This window comes from Hemicordylus capensis, chromosome 4 (assembly GCF_027244095.1).
Source record: "Hemicordylus capensis ecotype Gifberg chromosome 4, rHemCap1.1.pri, whole genome shotgun sequence".
NCBI lineage: Eukaryota > Metazoa > Chordata > Lepidosauria > Squamata > Cordylidae > Hemicordylus > Hemicordylus capensis.
In genome coordinates this window covers 48,411,843-48,433,563 of record NC_069660.1, presented here as the reverse complement: position 1 = coordinate 48,433,563, position 21,721 = coordinate 48,411,843, and the positions used below count along the sequence as shown (strand labels likewise).

Sequence of the window (21,721 nt, the reverse complement as noted above, 5' to 3'; positions counted from 1 at the left end):
TCTCATAATGGAAATACAATTTGGTGTTGTAACTACCGTTTCTTCACAGGTAAAATCATGCGGCGGGTATTAAGGAAGATTGCCAAAAATGACCGGGAGCTGGGAGATACCTCAACAGTGGCAGATCCAGCTGTCATAAGCCACCTTTTCAACAACAGGTGTGAGACGATACTGTAGCAGGGCCATCCAGAGAAAACGGCAGTCATGCAGGGATTTGTTGAGAATATGGCCCCATCCAGACAATGACTCTGTTCCTTGAGACGGAGAAGCTGCCCGAAGTTAAGCTGAATGTAAAATGCTGTAAATGAAGAGAAGGAACTGGTGCTCCAAGATCCAGTCCTCTTGTTGTGTTGTAGCTCTAGCTGTCTGTGCCTCTGGCAAACTTTGTGCATTATGTTGTAGATGGATACTGCGTATCTAAAATTCCAGCCTCATTCACTTCATACAGAACAACCTAACGTTTTGCTTTCCAGCAGTTTGTTTCATGGATTTTTGGTTTTTACTTTAAAAAAAACCAAAACCTTTTATCCTGTTGCAGAGGTTAGAATATGCAGGTATTGATGTGAAAAGGTGAGTGTGCTCATGGGCTGTAGTTACCAGCCTTCAAATGGCATTGAGAACTGACAGACTGAGCAGTAATCCTTATGCCGAAGCAGAATTATTGGAACAAATTGATCCAGCATTTATCAGAAACCCTGCATAATACTTTGGCTGCATGTCACAGGCAACGGGAAGTTTTAAGGAAAGCTGTCTTAAAGATGGGTGAAATTTATTTTTCCAACGTTATCTCCACTGAATCTTAGTCCAGAGTTGGTTGTTAGTGGCGGTGGCGATAATGTTCATACAGAAAGGGAGTATTGCTGCCTAGGTGTGTTTGTGTGAGTGTGTACATGCATGTAGCTAAATTTCCCCAGAGCATTCTTCTCTTTTGGAAGTGAAAGAATTGCACAAATGCAACTGAAAGTAATAGCTGCACTATCACAGAAGTGCATTGGTGTAATTCTGGCGTTTGCTCAACAGCACTGTGGTGCATCTGCGTGCACATGGTGCACATCCTGCGCAGCATCCCGCATAGCGGCCTGCATGTATTGTGTGTCAGCCAGTGACACAGGGATGATTGTTACTTGCTTCTCCACATGACCAGCTATGGCCAATGGTCCTATGGAGAGAAAAAGGGGTAACTCCATTAAAAATGTAACTAACGGCCACAATAATTCTGACCATGATAGTGATGACTGGAAAAAAGAGTGGCCATAATTGTGGAAATTGCTTCCAGCTGCATCTGTATGTAGTCCTGTTTGTGCTTCCATTTCTTTATGTGATCATGGGCATATGTGTGACCAAAAATGAGCTGCTGCGTTTATGGAAAAGGGGTGGCTGGGGAATATCACTGTGAACTGGCATGCAGAGGTGTCCTTTTCTCTTAGCTAGACAAATAGATCTATAGTTCATAACCCATCATAAGGTGCCATGTAGGTTGTCACAACTTGATTCTTTTAAGACATTCAATTCCTGAAGCGGCACAGGAAACACTTATCAAATCAAACGAGGGTGAGATCTTCTGTAAGTATAGAGGGAAAACCTTTGTGTACACTTCATCCCACAACCCAAACACTAATCAATGCAAATAGCAGGGACAGGCATCTTGCTTCAATAGATCAAGTTTGTAGTCGCAGCACCTACTGAAGTGCTGGCCTGGATGTTCTTCCTTCTGATTTTTTCACATTAGAAATAATTTCTGTATTATCTTTTACTACCAAACGTTTTAAATGGGTGTTAAGTCTCAGTTGTGATGGCTATGTCATGGTAGCTCCAAATGTCTGCTTTGCCCATCTGTTTGCAATTTGGACTCGCTTAAAATAATGTCCCCAAACCATGTCCTGGATGAATATTATTGATGTTACCCTGACCTTGGCTTGTAGTTCTGCATCTCTCAGTTGTTACCTGCAGTTAGCATTCTCAATGCACTTGTCTACAGTCTGCAACATCAGTGTATATTTAACCCAGTATCCCACAGCATTACCGCTAGGCCAGTGGCTTGCTACATGCTGTTAATAGGAAGTGAATCCTTTTTACTTTTAATCTTGGTCTGACGATTTTGGTTGAGAAATGGCTAGAATTGTTTTTAATTGGAATAAATGAAATAAAACCTGTAAACCAGTAACCATTGTGGGCTTGTTTAGTTCTGGGGGATGGATTTCTCATCTCGTTTTCATTTTGAACAATGGACTAGAATTTCTACAGTCCTTAGGCGGCACATTCTGGCGTTTGCTCTTCCTTCTACTTGTATCTGTTTGCCTGATAGGCATGTCTGAATGTAAACCTAGAGCCCAGTAAAGACTTCCCAGTAACAACTGGCACTACATTAGAATCTTATAAAAGAGTCCTTATTCAAATATGACGACTGGTTGTGTCTGTTGCAGAACACAGAAAGTAGCTGTGGGGTTTACCTTTAACCACCAAGGCAGTTTAAATATGCATCATAGAATTCAGATAATTGGAATCCACACATCCCATGCTAACTGGGCAAAGAGGCACCTTTTTAAAGTGGTAATTATATTTAGCAGAGAGAGAACAACTGGCCCTATCCACCCCAGCACAGTATCCCTCCAGTGACCATTGCTGGTGTCTCTCACGTACTTCTTTTTCTAGTGTGAGCCCTTTGGGGACACAGATCTATCTTAATTATTTATATTACTTTATGTAAACCGCATTGGAAACTTTTGTCAAAAAATGGTATACTGTAGTAGTACACATACAATAAGTCTAATGAACTTATACATTTCCTTTAGCGGTAACAATATAGCAAATATCTTCAATGTGTTTGACAGAAACATTCCTAGATCATGTTTAACTCAAGGCTTCAGATTTCTAGTGTTCTTTTTCATGACCATAATTAGATTTTGGCTCTAAAATAACTGCAAACCTCACGAGAGGTTAAAGCAGAGTTAACTGAGGCCATCTGCTGGATCTAGATAAAGGTAGATGCAGGCAAGCATGTGCTTGGCAGAAAACAAATTGCTCTGTATCGGAAACAATGTTATGAAATGGCTTCTGCTGGTTGTGTAATAGTACAGGATTTAACATCTAAGGAATTCACATGCTGTATTTAGCAACACTTGTACAGTAGGTGACAAAGTCACAAAAAGCCTAGAAACATCAGAATCTACTGCTATAGTTTTTCCCCCCAGGTAAAGAGAGCACAGGAGTAGAATACAGAAGGAGAAAAACACAAACCATTCTGCTAGATATCAAGGCATTTTATTTAGAAAACTCATTTTAGGTCATTGATTAAGAAAAATGATATGCCATACCCAAAGCTCCTATTTAATACTGTCCTCCATTAAGCCATCTTAATTTAAGCCTCTCCTCTAAAGGCATACATTTACTATACATGAGGTTTGAACTATAATTATGCATTTATAAATTTAAAGGCCCTTATGCAAATGAAAAAAATAACCCTGATTTTTTTCTGAATAGCAGCCTACCCGACTCCATCCTGGCTTATGACATGGGAGGCTGCTGTTCTAAAGTAACTTCTCAAGTTACTATCAGCTCACTTTTTTTAAAAAAAGTGCTGATTACATTATCAAACATGCACTAGATTATTTCCTATTCTTACAATGGCACAGAGCTCGGTATTGCAGACATAATTCAGTTCCTTTAGTTTTAGTCCTCTTTCTTCTCCTTAAAAGCATTAATAGATTTTGGCTCTTTTGGAAAAAATACCTAATTGAATGCTGGGGAAGTTTTACATTACACATAATTTAGTCTCCTTCTGGAAACAACATGGTGAAGCAGGGGCTGTCCACTCACTACCACTCAAGGTTGGATAGGATAGAGAACAGAAATGCATCACCAGCCTCCACTTGCAACTCCAACTAAAGCAGTGCTCCTTGAGCTTGTCTGCTACTGACAGTGGATGTGGCCAGTGGGTACCTGTGGAATCTGCTTTTTTAAAAAGTCACTTAAGCTCTTAATCCCTCTTTCTGTGGAATACATATGCTGCTTTATTTCTAATTAATACAGGGAATGTTGAGACAAAAGCAAAACGATCACTTTCCTAAATTCCCACTAGGATCCCCCCCCCCCCGATCTGTACATAACTAAAGAACATCCTGAAAAATGCACCCTGGGTACATAGCTACTCAGTAATGGCATGTTCCCCTCAGACTGGAATGCAGGAGAAAGCGAGAAGCAGTAGCTTGTTCTCCTCCCCACCCTAGATTAGGATGCAAAAAGATACATCCAGGAAATGTGAAAAACAAGTTAAGGAAATGTGTTCATCTTCCACCAGGCACTTAAGTAGGAGCATCTGTAGTGTCTTGTGTACTGCTATCTCAAAAGGGCTAATCAGAAAAATAGGCTGTCCATGATGACGATACAGTAAAAAGGAGTATCAGGCCCATACGATACTTGTTTGATAAGGGTGCATCGAACCAGAAGAATTAGTCAAAAACTGTCAATTGGAATCCAGTACATTCTGAGGCCAGGAAGAAGCAGTTACTTAAAAATCAGTGCAGCTGTGCTACTTTGTGTCTTGGGCTCACATGATATAGAGGGCTTCCATTATGGATCAGATTATCAAGTTCGCCATTTGGCAATCATGCCCTAAAATAAAACATCTCCCAGTTCAAACATAGTGAGGAGGATGTTGATGAGGAGGTATTGTTTTCATATCACATATGGAGTATCCAGAACAGCTACTCCAGCAGCTACGCCACCGTCTGCATGCTCTATAGCCTTTGTTCGTAAGAGATGACCAACATGCTTGTTCATCACAAGATCTTGGCCCTGTCTGCAAGGAAAAAGATAGGTGAACTATGGATATTATACTGGCATGGCCATGCCATATATTTAAGACGAGTTATTTCAATGCTCTACCCACTATAAGCCCAGAACATTGGTGGTCAAAAAATCAATACTTTATGTCCAATCTGTCACAATTTGCAGAAATCAACTAGATTTGGAAAACAACTTCTTCAAATCTGGTGCAGATTGGATATAAAATAGCCAAGATGCAGCAGCTTAAAAACTAATGTTCAGTAGGACCTTGATATTCACAAGGATGCCATTCCTGGCTGCAAGTGTGGATATGGAAACTATGACTATAGCGTCATTGGGGGCTATGGGATCGCCCGGGTTAGATTCCTGGTTGCCAGGAAAACAACAGAAAATCAGCCAAATTTGGGGAAGAAATGTGGGGAGCATGCTTTGCTGGTCCCTCTGAGTCACGCTGTGCCCCAGAATACCCCCAAATTGGCTGAAAATCACCTTTTTCTTATGGAGCCATTTTGAGGCTCCATGTCCCCCATCCCCACGTGTATGTGAGGTTGGGTGTCTTTTACCCAACTGCAGACACACAAATCTGTGGATAACGAATCCACAGCTACTGAGGCCCTCCTGTACCCTGTAGAACGCAGTAGTTCTACATTGCATTTCACAGGAGAATGGCACATGTGTAAAGGCTTGTTTTGCAACTCTGTGCTTACTGTAAGCAGTTTGACAGTGTGCTTATACACACCCACGCTCATTTAACAGTTCTGTAGAAGCAGGTTCCAATACTTCACTTCGGGCAGTAGTAATAAGCAATAGCCATTTCAGCTGAAAGAACTGAGTGAGTGAGTGTGTGTGTGTGTGTGTACTACCCATTTAGAACATGATCACCTTTTGAATGGATACAACCAGAGGTCCTAGGGAACTGTACGTGGACTATGGTTTACATTCTCTTCAGTGCTGGGTCAACAAAAGTAGCCCTGCATGCACTCTTGTCTTCCGCAGTAGTCCCAGCAGAGGCAGAGGGTGCAGTTTGTTGCTGCTCTCGCCTCCCCCAAGGTCAAATTTTCATGTGCAGGAATCTGTCCCTGAGGCGTCCATGACCATCAGGGACAGATTCTTGCACATGTACACTCAATCTGGAGGGAGGAGAGCACAACAAAAATTGTTTTCTCCCTCACTCTGTTGGGGCTGCAGAGAGAATCTGGAATGCATTCCAGTTCCAAGTTCCCTCCCTGGCATCTCCAAGATGGGGCTGTGAGAGAGAAACCTGCCTGCAACCTTGGAAAAGCTGCTGCCAGTCTGTGTAGACAATACTGAGCTAGATGGACCAATGGTCTGACTCAGAATAAGGCAGCTTCCTATGTTCTTATGTCTTTTTGATCTACAAAGAGCTACTTGTGCTGTCCTAGCCCTCTGGAGAATGTAAGCCATTGTATGTGTTGTGAACGGCTCCGGCTAATATCCTGGACAAACTGCACTAACAGCAATGTTGAGCACCTGTACTAGAGGACGAGTTGAACCTGCATACCTACGGACCTATTCTGCACTTTCTTTCTGTAGCCTCCAAATTGTGACATGTATTCCCAGTGCTCACAAAGTCAGACTCACACAGCACAGCTCTGTCTCAACTTCATTTTTGTATATTCAGAAATGCCCCCACAGCTGCATAGTTAAATAATTCTCCAGGTTTTGGCAGACTGATCATACACCTACATGAATATAATATAAAAACACCACTGCTATAGCACTTCAAGGTTTCTAACCAATCCTGCCACAGTCCATTGATTAATTTTTGCTATTATTTAAATCCACTAATTAGTACTAGGTGTTATATTCCCCTAATATAATATAGATTTACTAAGAATACTGTTGGAAAGAAGTTCACTTTGAAAATCTGCAAGTACACATGAATAACCATATTGAAAAATTAAAGCATAAGCCCAGAAAACAAAGCCACTTCCTCACCTGACATAGACACCAAAGATTCCCAGTTCAGACACACATTCTGATATTTTGAGTGGACTATGTGCCCTCAGCAAGTAATTCAGTGCAGGGAGAGGCTTTAGTTTGTCCATGAGAATGTAGGAGGTCCGCTCAGAGCTGTCCTTCATCTTCTCCAAAACCTGCTTGAGCTCCACACCGTAGAGATTGTTTCCTACCAAGACAGAAGCAGACAAGTTCACATGACTGCAACTCAGCTGAAGCAGCTGGGGAATGAAGTTGGCATGTTATCTCCTGCCCACCAAATACAGAATATTGAGAGCAGATTTTGGGGGGAAGAAGGCGTGCTGAACAACAAGGCATTCCTCTGCCAAAATGAACAATTCACTCATTGCCCTTATGCTAGTGGGAAGGACAGTGTCACAGAACCATGTAAGAGACAATCTACACTTCTGTGCGAACTACAGATCATGGACAGACAACAGTGGAATGGGTATGATTTTCCAGTGTTCTCTCAGAGTACCTTTAGTTGCAGGCTTTTAAGGCAAGGATATACAACACTGGCACAAGATGCATCTGGCGCCAGGAAGACAGAGGAAAATTATGTCCACTGATAAATATGTGGAAACCGTCAGAATTCATAGAATGTGAAAGCAAATTATGCTCAGCAGTAATAAGGACTGATGCTTAATAAAAATGATGGCAGTGGAAGGATCTCATTTGAAATGCATGCTGTAAGACCAGAAGCACCATAGGATAACAGGTGAACAGAATGCCACAGCAGGTGTGTATTGCAGGTGGTAAGTTGTAAGTCTGTAGAAGTGTATTTGAATCTATGTATTTGCTTAAAATTACATATTCCTACCTTTAATAGGTACCTTAATTTTCCAGTTATAATATACTTTCCCCCACCTTTAGTAATAGCCTCAGTCTATGGTGCATATAAAACATGGAGATATACATTTTAGGAGAAAATAGGAGGCTTTTTTTTGTTTTGGTACAAGTAATACCAGCTGTCCCTCAGCTACATGGTCCGACCCTCTCCTCTCTCTCTAAGCCAATGGGCTCAAATTAGCTCTGAATCATTCCAGTTAGTGATCTGCCTGTCCTGCCATCTTAATGTACCATATACTGCAGAATAGCAGTTCCTAACCTTGGCAGCAAGAAAACTGTTTCTGAACCAGGCAAGCTAGAGAATTTGTACTAACTTGCAGTGCCTCTCCTTGTCTAGAAAACTTGAGGCAAAGAAAGGGGGAAGGGAAACAGGTCCATGTTAGGTGGTGAGTATAACAAACAGAAACAGTTTCAGTTTCCTCCATTTTCCTTAAAAAGTTAGTACTGCATACAATACAGGGGGGATATTATGGTAGTAACTCAGAAGACAAAATGTTATAGAAAATGTAGAGATTCTAGAACTGACACCCTGATCCCAAACACATTTAATTGCAAGTAAATTCCTGTGGATTCAAAAGGTGCTTAAGAATAGAACATAAGAACAGCACTGCTGGATCAGGCCCAAGGCCCATCTAGTCCAGCATCCTGTATCATACAGTAGCGCACCAGATGTCGCTGGAAGCCTAAAGGCAGGAGTTGAGGGCATGCCCTCTCTCCTGCTGTTACTCCCTTGCAACTGGTACTCAGAGGCATAGTGCCTTTGAGGCTAGAGGTGGCCTATAGCCCTCTGACTAGTAGCCATTGATAGACCTCTCCTCCATGAAGTTATCCAAACCCCTCTTAAAGCCATCCAAGTTGTTGGCTGTCACCACATCTTGTGGGAGAGAATTCCAAAAGTTGATTATGCATTGTGTGAAAAAGTACTTCCGTATGTTGGTTCTAAATTTCCTGGCATTCAATTTCATGGGATGACCCCTGGTTCTAGTGTTATGTGAGAGGGAGAAGATTTTCTCTCTATCCACTTCCTTCACACCATGCCTGATTTTATTGACCTCTATCATTTTATTTTATTTTTATTTATTTATTTTTACATTTATATCCCGCTCTTCCTCCAAGGAGCCCTGAGCGGTGTGCTACATACTTGAGTTTCTCCTCACAACAACCCTGTGAAGTAGGTTAGGCTGAGAGAGAAGTGACTGCCCCAGAGTCACCCAGCTAGTATGGTCTTTTTTTTTTTAAGCTAAAAAGCCCCAGGTGTTGGAGCCTTGCCTCATAAAAAAGGTGCTCTAGGCCCTGATCATCTTGGTTGCCATCTTCTGCACCTTTTCAAGTTATACAATGTCCTTTTTTAGATGTGGTGACCAGAATTGTACACAGTACTCCAGGTGTGGCCGCACCATCGTTTTGTATAAGGGCATTATAATATTAGCAGTTTTATTTTCAGTCCCCTTCCTAATGATCCCTATCATGGAATTGGACTTTTTCACAGCTGCCGCACATTGAGTCGACACTTTCAACGAGCTGTCCACCACGACCCCAAGATCCCTCTCCTAGTCAGTCACCGACAGCTCAGATCCTGTCAACATATACGTGAAGTTGGGGTTTTTCGTTCCCATGTGTATCACTTTACACTTGCCAACAGTGAACCGCATTTGCCATTTTGTCACCCATTCACCCAGTTTGGGGAGATCCTTTTGGAGCTACTCACAATCTGTTGTGGATTTCACTACCCGAAAGAATTTGGTATCATCTGCAAATTTGGCCACCTGCTGACCTCTACTTCTAGATCATTTATGAATAAATTAATTGGCACTGGTCCCAGTACAGATCCCTGGGGGACCCCACTTCTTAGTTCCCTCCATTGTGAAAACTCTCCATTTATCCCTACCCTCTGTTTCCTGGCCTTCAACCAGTTAGCAATCCACACATGCACTTGTCCCCTTATCCCATGACTGTTAAGTTTTCTCATGAGTCTTTGATGAGGAACTTTGTCGAAAGCTTTTTGGAAGTCTAGGTATACTATGTCAACTGGATCACCTTTATCCACACACTTGCTGACACTCTCAAAGAATTCCAAAAGGTTCATGAGGCAAGATTTACCTCAGGCTTTTTATTTTATCATGTTTTATTTATTGGCTAAAATGTTTACATTCTGTTCTTCTACTAAACTGAGTATAAGTGAAATCTGTGTGGTACTTTCTCTTATTCGTGCCTAATAAATTACATTTATTTTCAATCTCACTCTCCTCCACATGTCCTCAAGTTCTAGTCAACTGTGAACTCCCGATCCTCCAGCCAGACTGTTGGCCTCATCCTATACAAAATTACCTCCTCCTTCCCGTTGTGGTTTTAACACAAACCGGTCTGGATCAGCAATTGCCATGGCAACCATCTTGTCACCTTCTTCATCCTACAGAAAGCATAAAGAAGAATCCTTTTGCATACATAGTTGTCTGCTTTCAAGTCTAAGCAAGTTCTGTTACATGACAAGAACAATTCTAGTGTTCAGAGTTTACTGAAACTGTAAATGTCACAGTCATCACACAAACTGAGTCCTCTGCTTTTGTTCTGCACTGCATCTTTGTATGTCAATGATCCCACACCCCTGCAAGAAAACTCAAGTACAAGATGATGTACATTTCCCACAATACATTGCAACTTACCATCTCCAAAGAATAGAGGCCAGTGAATGTTGCTCTTAATTGAGCCACTGCATCTGGTTTATTATGCAGCAATTTTTCCAGCATTCCTGGTCGGCTCAGCTCCTGTTGAACTTTTTTGGTCCCGGCAAGTTGTGTGGCAATATCAGGGCACTTAACTGCTCTGGACCTTTCCAGCATCAACCGTGCTTCCCAGTTCTTAGGGCAAACAAAGAAAAGGGAATTAATCCAGTCTAGGTTCCCATGTAACATGCATTTTATTCAAATTTTTAAAGTCAAGACTTATTTATTTATTTATTTAGTACATTTATATGTCGCCCCATACAAAAAGGTCCCTGGGCAGTTGTTAATATTATGCACTTGAATCTCTTATTTTGAAAATTTTCATCAGGTTTTTAACATATAAAACTACTTCCAAATGCTTAATTCGATAGTTTTTGAGTTGGAGTGTTGTTGATCTGTCATTTCACTGGTTGACTGATGCTTTATTTTGTTATTTTAGGATTTTTTCCTCTACTTTGTGAGCTGCCTTGAAAATTCATTTTTAAAACAAATACATAATTTTTTTTAAAAAACCACAAATACATAAATCCAGAAGTGGAGTTTGGATGCCAGTGATAGTGTCACATGTGTTTGGGGGGCACACATAGATGATTTTAGCTCCTACCCTCCCACCCACCCACCCGGCTTTTCTCCAAGGCCAGGAAGCTTTCTGGAGCATCGCCCAGGAGATGCAGAAGGGCCACTAAATGCAGAAGTCAACATCCTGTGCATCTCAGGCAATTCCTGCTTTTTCTTCAGTCTTTTTCTTTTTCACTCTTTTTCACTCTGCTTTTTCTTCTTCACTCTTAGGGCTGTAAACAATGTATTAGCAATGCCTGCAGAAATTTTAGGGGTGGGGAAAGGAAGGGCTCAGTAAGATCTCCAGTGATCAGACGGGCCTCAAATACTCTGTGTTTTTCTGTTCTTCATGACTAGTAGAATTACGCAGTTATTACAAATAACAAATTTACATTTGTTTGTAAAAGCTGGTTACAAACTCAGCTTTTCTTGGTGCAGATTTCCCCCTCCCTTTTCACTCACGTGCACACCCTCCATTATATTTATAAAAATATTCTCATGCAAAAGGGATTTATCATACTGCAAAAGGGAATTTCATATGGTATTCCCCATCCCATGAGGTGAAGAAATGAGAGTTCTTACTCTTCTCTCTCAATTTCTGTTCATGGATCAGCTGAATGTTTTAAGAAATAGGTTGAACTACTGCCATAATTAGTGAAGTACTGATGTGCCACTAGAATTAGCTGGGGGTGGGGTGGGGAAAGATGTCAGATTGTCAACATAAAACTGCCATGGGGAACACTGAATATACAAACAACTGAAGAACTGTTGGTGTGCTGAATCATGGGGAGACCCTACTTTGCTTTGGATAGTTTTGAACCTAATGACCAATATCTTCCAATTGAGGTCTCAAAACAATGGTACCAACCTGTTTATTATAATTCTTTGGAACATAACCTTCTCTGTAGTACACCACCGCAACTTCCTCCCCATCTCTGGAACAAAGACCATAATAATCAACTCCTTCCACTAGTCTTGGGCTATGTTCATATTATGGCTCTCACTCCCTCAGCAGCTCTAAACAGTGAAAAATCAAAAGCCAAAACCCCCAAGTATTAAGACCCCCTCATCCTACAAATGTGGAGATCTTTTCCATGAGCTACTGAGTTATTTCTAATACCACTGGAAAATGCTATCCAAAGGTATAAGGACTTCATCATATGAGGTAAAAACTTCCTAAGTGTACAACTGTAGGGAAATGATTACCTGTGGCTCAAATACAGTATATCTTTGCACTCACTCTCTATTTATGGATACAAGCATTAACTCCTTAGGGTTAGGGAAAGTCTTCATAGAAACTCCACAATTTAGTGCACAACTGGATGCACTGGAAGAAATTGCTTTAAAATGCACTGCTACCATTATAACACAGAATATAAGTGTCTTTACCACCTGAATGCACTTGTCACATTGACAGCAACACTAGCATGCTGTCTTCACTAAAGCTCTAAAAATGGATCAGAGAGTTCATGTTACTGTATCTTCCTGAACACAAATCGCAGACATAAGATGCTCAAGAAAGCTGTCAGTCTGCAACCTGTGCTTCTAGATAGAGACAGGTAGCAACGCTATCAGTGGCAAGTGCAAAAGTTCCTTTGAAATTAGGAACTGGCTGTTCATTCATTAAGATGAAATTTATGTGTTTGGCCATATTCAGTGGCAAGTCTCTGGAAATACTTACATATGCAATCTCTTGTCATTATCCAAAGATGCCTTTTCAAACACATCCTTAAACCTTCTCCGAATCACCCGGATATTCCTTTAGGAAGCAAATGACAAAGGCATTGAACTTGGTTAAAATGTTTACCACTTAGCCATTCATGTGAAGCGCTTGGAACACTTAATAGAATTATTGATGCACAAAATGCAATTTGAAATGTAGGCATGTTTTAAAATGTTGCAGTGTTATTTTAAAGCCTATTTAGGAAGACAATGGAGTTATATATGATGTGCCATACACTCCTATCAAGAAGATTTAAATGCCAGGATTTCCCAAACAACTGCATTGCACAGAGAGAGACCGTATGTCCCAACAGCATTAAGCACTGTTAAGCCTTATTGCTTTCAGTGGGCGAGATCAGGCCTGGATTGTGCCTTTAGCATTCTCCTACTCAGAGACATATTCGATAACTCTGGTGCCATTAAAGTATTATCTGGAGGAATCAAAAGACTGTGTCATTAAACGTGAATGATGCAAATCAGATCAGCTTTCTGGGGATTAATTAAATGGCATTGTCTTAAAGACCACATCCTGAAGCTTGGGCCCTAGTACCTTAAGGACTACTTGCTCCCATATAAATCTGTCGTCGCCCAGTAAGATCACCAGGAGAGGCTCCGATCTACATGCAAATGCTTGCCAAAGCTCCGTTGGCAGATACACAGGGCAGGGCTTTCCCTCTGGCAGCACCCAGAAGTGGCAACTCACTCCTGGAGGTTTGTGCTGCCTCATCTCTCCTGGCTTTCAGGCAGCATTTTTGTTTGTTTCACTGTGCCTTTGGGATGAATTGAAGGGGAAGGATTTCTCTGCAGCTGTGATTTCATACTATTCAATTTAATTATATTTTGTTTTTTTTACTGTGTGGGTTTTTTGTTGTATTGTTTTAATTGACATTGTTGGCTGCTTTAAGGCCGATTGACAAAAGGTGGCACACAAATGAGACAAATTACCTCAACCAAAGTTCATTTTCTACACAACGTTGGTCAAAAATATTCCTCTGAGCCTCTTCAACGAGGAACATTACAACTGCCCTAAAACAGACAAAACATAAATACATACATATATATATATTAAAATGTGGCTCTAGTTGCAGTTTCCTCTTTACAAAATACATTTAGGAGAAAGTTTTAAAAAATGATTTTTTAAAAAGGTAAACAGAAGGAAAAATGTAAAGTAAAGAGAAAAGGAATGACTATCAGAAGACTGTCCAGGAATACAGAAAGGTCTAGAAAAAAGCCAATGACAATAGGCAAGAAGGAGTAACCTTCTAGAACACAGGCAGGACTAAAGAACTGAAGGGGACTGCCCTATACGGGCTTCTTAAAAGTCTCCTTCATTTAAATAGTTCTGCCTTCTGGAGCATGTGGGTGGAGATAACCCACGATGGGTGCCATCCTACACCAGCAGAGAATGGAGCATTGGTTCACTTACCATGAAGGCTTCTTCTTGCTGCTGCATCCAAGGGCATCTTCTTGAGTGGGTTATGCTTCTCCATGCGGCTCTCTAAGGCAGGACTATGCAAATTAGTTAGAGTATTTAAGAGGTGGAGGAGCATGACCCCACCCAGTTCTTTTAGGCCAAGAAAGCCAGGGGTACTTGAAGAAGAAGAAACACTTATTAAAGAAAAGGAATAAACACTTAACAAGGTGGGGGGGGAAACCCCAAAACAGTAAACTAACAGTATATTGGAAAATACTAATAAACCTGATGGGGTCCAGTAAAAAATGGACAACAGTAGAAAACTTTGATATCTAGGCAATTTAGAAATACTCCCCTAGGATCCCTGAGGTGTAGGCACAGGAGTTGAAGGGTGGGTCAAGACGTCCTTGGATGCAGCAGCAAGAAGCCGCCTTCATGGTAAGTGAACCAATGCTCCATTCTCTGCTGCTGACATCCAAGGGCATCTCCTTGAGTGGGGACATACCACAAACCTCAGCCCAACCTCCGCTTACTCCAAAGGACAGACCTGTTGGAGTACCCGCCTCCCAAATGCTGCTTGAGCAGAGGCGAAGTTATCTAATTAGCAGTGTCTGATAAAGGTTGAGGGGGCCTTCCAGGTAGCTGCCCTACAAATGTCTGGGACGGAGCATTCGTAGAAAACACAGCCAAGGTGGTGGCTGCCCTGGTAGAATGAGCAAACACTTTAATGGGAGCCCTAAGGTCAGGGCTAAGCACGCCTTGAGCCACCGAGCTATGTGGTGGGGGTAATGGCCTTACCCATGTTGCGAGGCAAAAACGAAATGAACAGCGACTCATAGTCTGGATGTGCTCTGTGAATTTTATGTGTGTCTTTAGGCAACTACAGATGTCCAGCTTGTGCCAAGCCTTTTCCACTGGATGCACCAGGTTTGGACAAAAAGATGGCAAGGCTACGTCCTGGGACAAATGAAACGAGGAGGCCACCTTGGGATGGAAAAAAGGGGGTGAGGGATGAGCCTCACAGCTTTTTCAGAAAAAATACAAAAGGTTCTTGTGAACTGAAAGGGCCCAGAGCTCAGACACCATACGTGCTGATGTAACAGCTATAAAAAACCCCCAGCTTTTGGGTTAGTAGACGTAATGGAATAGATTAGATGGGCTCAAAGGGGGGACTCTGGAGAGCCTTCAGGACCGTATGCAAGTTCCATGTAGGAAAACGATGCACCACAGGAGGGATATCAGGGTTGCCCCCCTGAGGAAGTGCCTCAAGTGCGGGTGTTTCAGTTTGGAGCGTTTTGATCCCCCTGAAATGAGTTCCACTAAGAAGGCAGCCTGCTGTTTCAATGCGTTTGCGGAGAGACCCCGGTCCAGGCTGTCTTGAAGAAATTGAGGAAGATGCTTCATGGTCGCTGCCCCCTTAGGAACATGTCTTGCAGACCACTGGAGGAACGCCTTGCAAGTGTATTGATAAATACTGTTCATGGAGAGGGGTCTGAAGCCAGCATCATGTCTAACACTTTTGGAGAGTAGCTATGCTGTTTCAGGAGGCGCCATTCAGTCTCCTGGCAGCTAGCTGTAACCAGCCTGGATCTGGATGGTGGACTGGACCCTACTGAAGTAGGTCCACTGTGACTGGAAGTATCAGGTGTTCTGCTGCTGCCAGGTTCTGGAATTCTGAAAACCAGTCTTCAAGGCCAGAATAATGTTACTAGTATGACCTGGCCTTGAGGAGTTTCACCCATTGCAGAAACCGGGCACGAAGCGGAGTTGGTGGGAAGGCGTACAGCAAATCCGCCAGCCATGGAGCCAACAGAGCATCCACCGCTTCTGCTTGCGGGCAGGGAAACCTGGTGAAGAATCGTGCTACCTAAGCCTTGGCTGGAGTTGCAAACAGATCCATGGACAACTGGCCAAAGTGGTCCGATATCAACCTGAAGGTCTCCGTGTTCAGTCTCCATTATCCTTGGAGGACTTCCTTCCTGCTGAGTCAGCCTGCCACCGTGTTCAGGTCACCTTGCATGTGGTGGGCTGTTATGGATGCCACATGTTGTTTGGCCCACTGTAACAGGAGAACTGCTTCTGCCTACAGAGATTTTGGTTCCTCCCCCTGGTGGTACATATGCTTTTGCTGTGATGTTGTCCGTGCAGATCAGTACGTGTTGGTATTGAACTATGTGATAGAATGTCAGAAGTGCCAACCATATCGCTTGGAGCTCCAGCCAGTTGATGCTGTGTTGTTTTTCAGCAGTCCACTTTCCTTGAGCCGATACGTAGAGGAAGTGGGCACCCCACCTGTGCTTGCTCGCATCCATGGTAACGATGACTTGTGGAGGGTCTTGGAACCCCTTTCCCAGAGAGGTGTGGAAGTGTAGTCCATCATCTTAGAGATTGAAGCACTTGGGGTGGAAGGCGCACCCATTTGGTGGATTTTATGGCAATCTCCAGGTGATAGGGTAGCAGGAGCAACTGCAAGGACTGTAGGTGGAAACATGTCCATGGAACTGATTCCAGGGTTGCCACCATCAGTCCCAGGATCCTGGAGAGGGAGATTAATGTCAGGGATTTCTGTTCTAAGGCCTGATGAATTTCTGTCTCCAGGGTGGCTCTGTGTTCTGGTGGTAAGAAGAGCTTGTTCCTTAGTGTGTCTATCATGACACCCAGATGTAGCAGTTGATGTGATGGGTGTAACTGGCTTTTCTTCCTGTTGACCAGGAACCCGTGGGTCTGGAGGGCCTGTAATGTGGTGTTGAGGTCCCCTTGGGCAGACTGTAGAGATGGAGATTAGACCAATAAGTCATCCAGGGAAGCAAAAATCCTGACCCCTAGGAGACAGAGGTGTGCTATGACTGGTGTCAGCACTTTTTTGAATATGTGAGGGGATGAGGAGAGGCTGAAAGATATCACCCTGTATTGGTAGTGCATTTTGGCGCCGAGGGCAAATGTTTTGGAGTATAGGTATGTTCAGATAAGCTTCTTTCAGTTCTATGGAGGCTAGGAATGGTGCAAGGCCTCCACATTCTACCTGAGTGATTCCATGAAGACTTCCTCTTTTTTACGAAGCAGTTGAGGTATTTTAAGGAACCACCAGCAGGGAGCCACCTTTTTTGGGCACTGTGAAAATGATGGAATAGATGCCTGCTCCCTGTTGGTCCTCTGGCACCAGTTCTATTGCCCTGATTCATAGGATGTGCTGGATTGCCTCCTGGATAACCTTGTGTTTGGAGGGGAGGTGGAAGATTGGGGTGGGTAGGAAGCAGTGAGGTCTATGCAGTAGCCCCCCTTGATGATGTTGAGTACCCAACGATTGGAGATGGTGCCCTCCTAGGCATGTAAATGAGAGAGGTGACCCACCCAGGGGTGACCTGTCTGAATCAGGACTGGTGTTTGGCCTGCTTGTTCGGGATGGGAAAGGTAGCCCTGTCCCCATACCCCTGTCTGGAAGATCTGGATTTGCCCCAGTAGGGACGTTGAGACCTGAAGACCCTCACCCTGTCAGTGAAGGCGGGCCGAAAGGGGCGAAAGGATTGGTATGATTTCTGTCCAGGAAAAACCATAGCATTTTTTGAGTAAAAATGGAATTCCTGAGGGCTAGGTTGGGTCAAACCTAAAGGTATGAATGGTCTTGGACATTAGCAAAATGAAGTCCAATGACTGAAAACGTTTCTGCGGGGCTTCAGGGCCCTCTGGTTCCTGACCATCTGACCACTCTCCCTCCTCTTTGTCTGGTTGTTTAGGGTCTGTTGCCCCCAAGAGGACCCCTGGGTCCTCTGGAGTGTCTCCCCTTGGAATCAGTTTTTCATCCAAGGGAATAACTGGGACCGGCACTGGTGGGGTTTTGTTTGGGGGGTGTTGAGGATTCTCACCTGGGAATCCTCACAGGAGTTCTGGGCGTGGGCCCCCTGTGGTCTGGTGAGTCATGGTCTGAGATTTCAGAGGAATGGGTACTCTTTTCCCTCTGCTTAGATTTAGACCTCCCCCTTTTTGCCTATTTAATGTGTTTGCACTTTTTTTTGGCCTTTTTAGGAGCTGGAGCCTCAGAGACAAGACGAAGCACTTGAGGAAGAGGATTGTTCCCTCCTATACCTTTTCCGCTTTTAATTGATCACAACGCTCAAAAGAATGAACCAACAGATCTTCGAACCATGAGCACCAGGTAAGTGGCATATCAGAGGGCATTTGGTTGAGGAATTGCAGTGCTGGAGTGGACTGGGACAGGCTAGATCCCTGAGGGCCCTGCGGTAAGGGTGGTAGAAGAAGCAGAAGGCCTAACATGGCCCGAGCTCACCAATTGCATGCCTGCTCCAGCTGAAGGGCTCCTGGTCACCACGGTCCTGGTGGATGAGTTTCAACTGCCCCCTGGCCTGATCCTGCGCTCACAGTTGCCACAAATTTGTGGGAAGCGGCCTTGAGTTTTGGGGGGGCTGCGCCCTGCAAGCCTCTTGTGGAGGCCATCTGCATTCGTCAGGGTCCAGACTTAGCAGCCACGTGCTTTGCAAGGCTTCGGGGAGCGAGCAAGAGCAGCGGTGCTGGATTAAACAAGGGCACTCAGCCTAGGGAGCTGGTGGGAGGGGGGACGGGTTCGGGGCCTGCCCCCCCCACAAAAATGCCCAATTGAGTGGGCGGTAGCTCTGGAGCATCACGCAGCAGCTGTTCGGTGGGGGGGGGGGGGCGCTCCTATCCGAGCTCTCCCCTTTGGCAGCAGTAAAAACGTCCAACTGAGCAGGCAGGATCTCCAGAGCACCGCCTGTCAGCTGTTCGGCGGGGTATGAGCTCCACTCCGTGCTCTCCTCTGCTGATTGGCAAGCTAGGCTTTGCGGGGGTGGCTTGCCAACAGCCTGAAGGGCCTTCAGCAGGCCCTGTTGGAACTTCCCCTTTCTGATCCTGATGTGGAGAACGCACCTGGCGTCTTCTGTGCAGTAGAGAGGAAAGAAAAGGGGGGCAAAAGAGCCCAGAGATAGAGGAGGGAAGCGAGGGGGGGGGGGGAGGACACAAACAGACAGTCTAAAAAGATTTTTTTTGTTTTCTTCAATATAGCGAAGTTTCAGTAAAGTGAGGAAGGAGGAATCTAGAACAAAAAGATGAAATCTGAAAGAGAAAGGAAGTTTGGTTAGTGAAATAAGAGCTGAGAAGAACTGCCTTGGAGTCATGCAAGACTAAAAGAACTGTGTGGGGCCATGCACCTCCACCTCTTAAAAACTCACTAATTTGCATAGTCCTGCCTTCAAGAGCCATGTGGAGAAGCATAACCCACTCAAGGAGATGCCCTTGGATGCCAGCAGCAAAGAACTGTGGATTCACCAACACGTTAGCTAGCACTTTGTGGTGCAAGGAACCAGGGACATTGGGTTCAATGCGAAGTAGACTACAGTTATATCTGCACCAGTTGCCTTTTCCACAGGACACCTCAGGCGATACCAGGAACAACTGCTGATGTCTGCACCTAGTTCTAGGTGGTGTCCCAGATTAGGATTCATTCCCATCTTGTACCAGAAAAAGTCAATACTTCCAAAGGAAATTCTAGACGCCTTTGAAAAATCTGTCAACAGGTTACATGTACATAATCCCTTACACGTTTGCCACTTGACATGGCTAGCTGGCATTCCTACTCACAAATAAATCTGCTTGCAAGAATGCACCCTAGCGTTCTGCTTTATGTGACACACATGCCTATTACTATAGCTCCTTATCTCTTTATTCTGGTGAATATTTTTGTGAATGTACTGCAAATGTGCAAAGAACAGCACGAAAACATTCAGTCTTATTAACTAGAAATGTAATGTCCAAAAAAGTTCCCAAATGAAGAATCAGTTTAACCAACTAATTTTAATTATGAATGTATTCAAAGGCCTTGTTTCAAGAAAGTATACATTTAAAAAAATATTAACTTGTAATACTACTACAACAAATATTTATATACCGCTCTTCAACCAAAGTTCTCAAAGCAGTTTACACAGAAAAATAAATAATACATAAATAAATAAGATGGCCCCCTGTCCCCAAAGTGATCACAATCTAAAATGATATATAACGCAGATAACAGCAGCAGCCACTGGAGGGATGCTGTGCTGGGGTTGGATAGGACCAGTTGATCTCCCCCTGCTAAATATAAGAGAATCACCACTTTAAACGGTGTCTCTTTGCTCAGTTGGCAGGGGTTTATAAACTTTATAAACAAGCAATGTATGTATTTTTGCTTTCACTTAAGTATTCAATTTTAATAGAAGTCTTACCCTACAAGGCCAAAGAAGAATGGGAAGAGGACAAACTAGTATTTCTAAAAAATCTTTGAGTTGTGGATGTAGCTATTAAGGGAAAATATTATAAGATCTTATTCCAAGACGACACCCCAGCAAGTTAAAAAAAGTTTGCTAACGTAAAGAGAATTTGTTGGAAGGATCAAACAAAGAATATTTGCATCATGAAGTGTGACTGAGAAATCTGGGAAGATATTTTTTAATGACAAAAGAGGAGTTCTCATTTAACCCACAAGGCTGTTTCTTAAGCAATTTTAAGGGCCATGTTAAGAAAAACATACAAAAAACTAAGGGTAATGTGTTGATGCTGGCCTTGATTTTTTGTGACAAACAACTGGAACATTAAAAGAGAAGTGCTCAGTAGAGGAGTGGGTTAAGAAGGTCTGGCATATTATCCTGAGGAATACAACTACAACATTTAAGCAAATGTGGGCAGGAAGCACTGAAGTAGCTTGCCAGTAACTAGAAAAGCTGGCAACCATTTACTGCTAATTGGAATAAAACGAAGCCTGTTCAAACTGCAGTTTCAACACTGCAATGTTTTAATTTAACTGAAGGTAGATTTGTAAACATCTTGTACAGAGCACTGGGAGATCTGTTATGCTTTGAGCATATATTTTGAGATCTCTTCATCTGTGTTCTTATTTGCGTTATTGTGTAGCATTGTTTGTAAACAACAAAAAATATAGGGATGTTAGAAGCAATGAAGAAAATCAAATTAAATACATGAGAAACAGAATTCAACAAAGAACAATATTGTAGATGTACTCTTTAGGACTCCTCCTAAAAGTCCACATTAGATAAGGGATGGCCAACCCGAGGCTCTCCAGTTGTTGGACTACAATTACCATCAATTCCAACCACATTGCATCGCAGTTGAAGATGATGGGAGTTGTAGTCCAACAACAGTGGGAGAGCTTCAGATTTGTTACCCCTGCATTAGACTACTGCATGCTCAAATGCTCCTTTCATGCAGGTCCATATAACTGTGTCTATATTCTCAAAGGTTCTTCCCTTACCTGTCTGAGCCATAAAGTTCCCAAGCTTTTGCAATACCCAAGGCAATCCCTTTGGATGGATTATTAGTCAATAATTTTGAGGCTTCCTTGGGCTTCCCCAAAACGTTCAGCACACGCCTGTGATAGGAATGCATGTATAAAGGTCACACAACAATCCAAAGCATACAGCTGCCAATTAATGTACAAAGCAAACAACTATGAAGACTGATGAACCAGTTTCTAAAGTGCAAAGTACACATCAGTAATCCTTTATGAATGACACACAAGTACATAAATAGCTTTTGATTGCAGAATATATGCAAGCAGGGGACAAACTGCCACTTCCATTAGTTTGCAAGTAAATCCATTATGCATGCACATATGCCATTGAGGAGACACATTGGAGCTGTTCTCATGCGCAGGCAAAACCGGGCTAAC

At 43.1% G+C, this 21,721-nt stretch overlaps 2 protein-coding genes across 9 annotated transcripts in view; one reads left to right on the top strand and one right to left on the bottom strand.

Annotated features, from left to right (window-relative positions):
* The window catches only part of ACSS2 (acyl-CoA synthetase short chain family member 2), a 79,139-nt gene extending 76,975 nt beyond the window's left edge, over positions 1 to 2,164 (top strand). For all 5 annotated transcript variants that reach the window (XM_053247554.1, XM_053247552.1, XM_053247557.1 and 2 more), the window contains one exon: positions 50 to 2,164. In XM_053247554.1, the coding sequence (XP_053103529.1) occupies positions 50 to 177 (128 nt within the window). In that variant the 3' untranslated portion in view covers positions 178 to 2,164. The remainder of the gene's footprint in view (positions 1 to 49) is intronic.
* Positions 2,165 to 3,245: 1,081 nt separating this feature from the next.
* Positions 3,246 to 21,721, bottom strand: part of GSS (glutathione synthetase) — a 35,544-nt gene continuing 17,068 nt past the window's right edge. For all 4 annotated transcript variants that reach the window (XM_053246263.1, XM_053246267.1, XM_053246264.1 and 1 more), the window contains exons 6-13: positions 21,305 to 21,421; positions 13,563 to 13,643; positions 12,577 to 12,654; positions 11,764 to 11,830; positions 10,278 to 10,472; positions 9,943 to 10,024; positions 6,745 to 6,934; positions 3,246 to 4,798 (exon numbers count right to left, since the gene is read on the bottom strand). In XM_053246263.1, the coding sequence (XP_053102238.1) occupies positions 4,675 to 4,798; positions 6,745 to 6,934; positions 9,943 to 10,024; positions 10,278 to 10,472; positions 11,764 to 11,830; positions 12,577 to 12,654; positions 13,563 to 13,643; positions 21,305 to 21,421 (934 nt within the window). In that variant the 3' untranslated portion in view covers positions 3,246 to 4,674. The remainder of the gene's footprint in view (positions 4,799 to 6,744; positions 6,935 to 9,942; positions 10,025 to 10,277; positions 10,473 to 11,763; positions 11,831 to 12,576; positions 12,655 to 13,562; positions 13,644 to 21,304; positions 21,422 to 21,721) is intronic.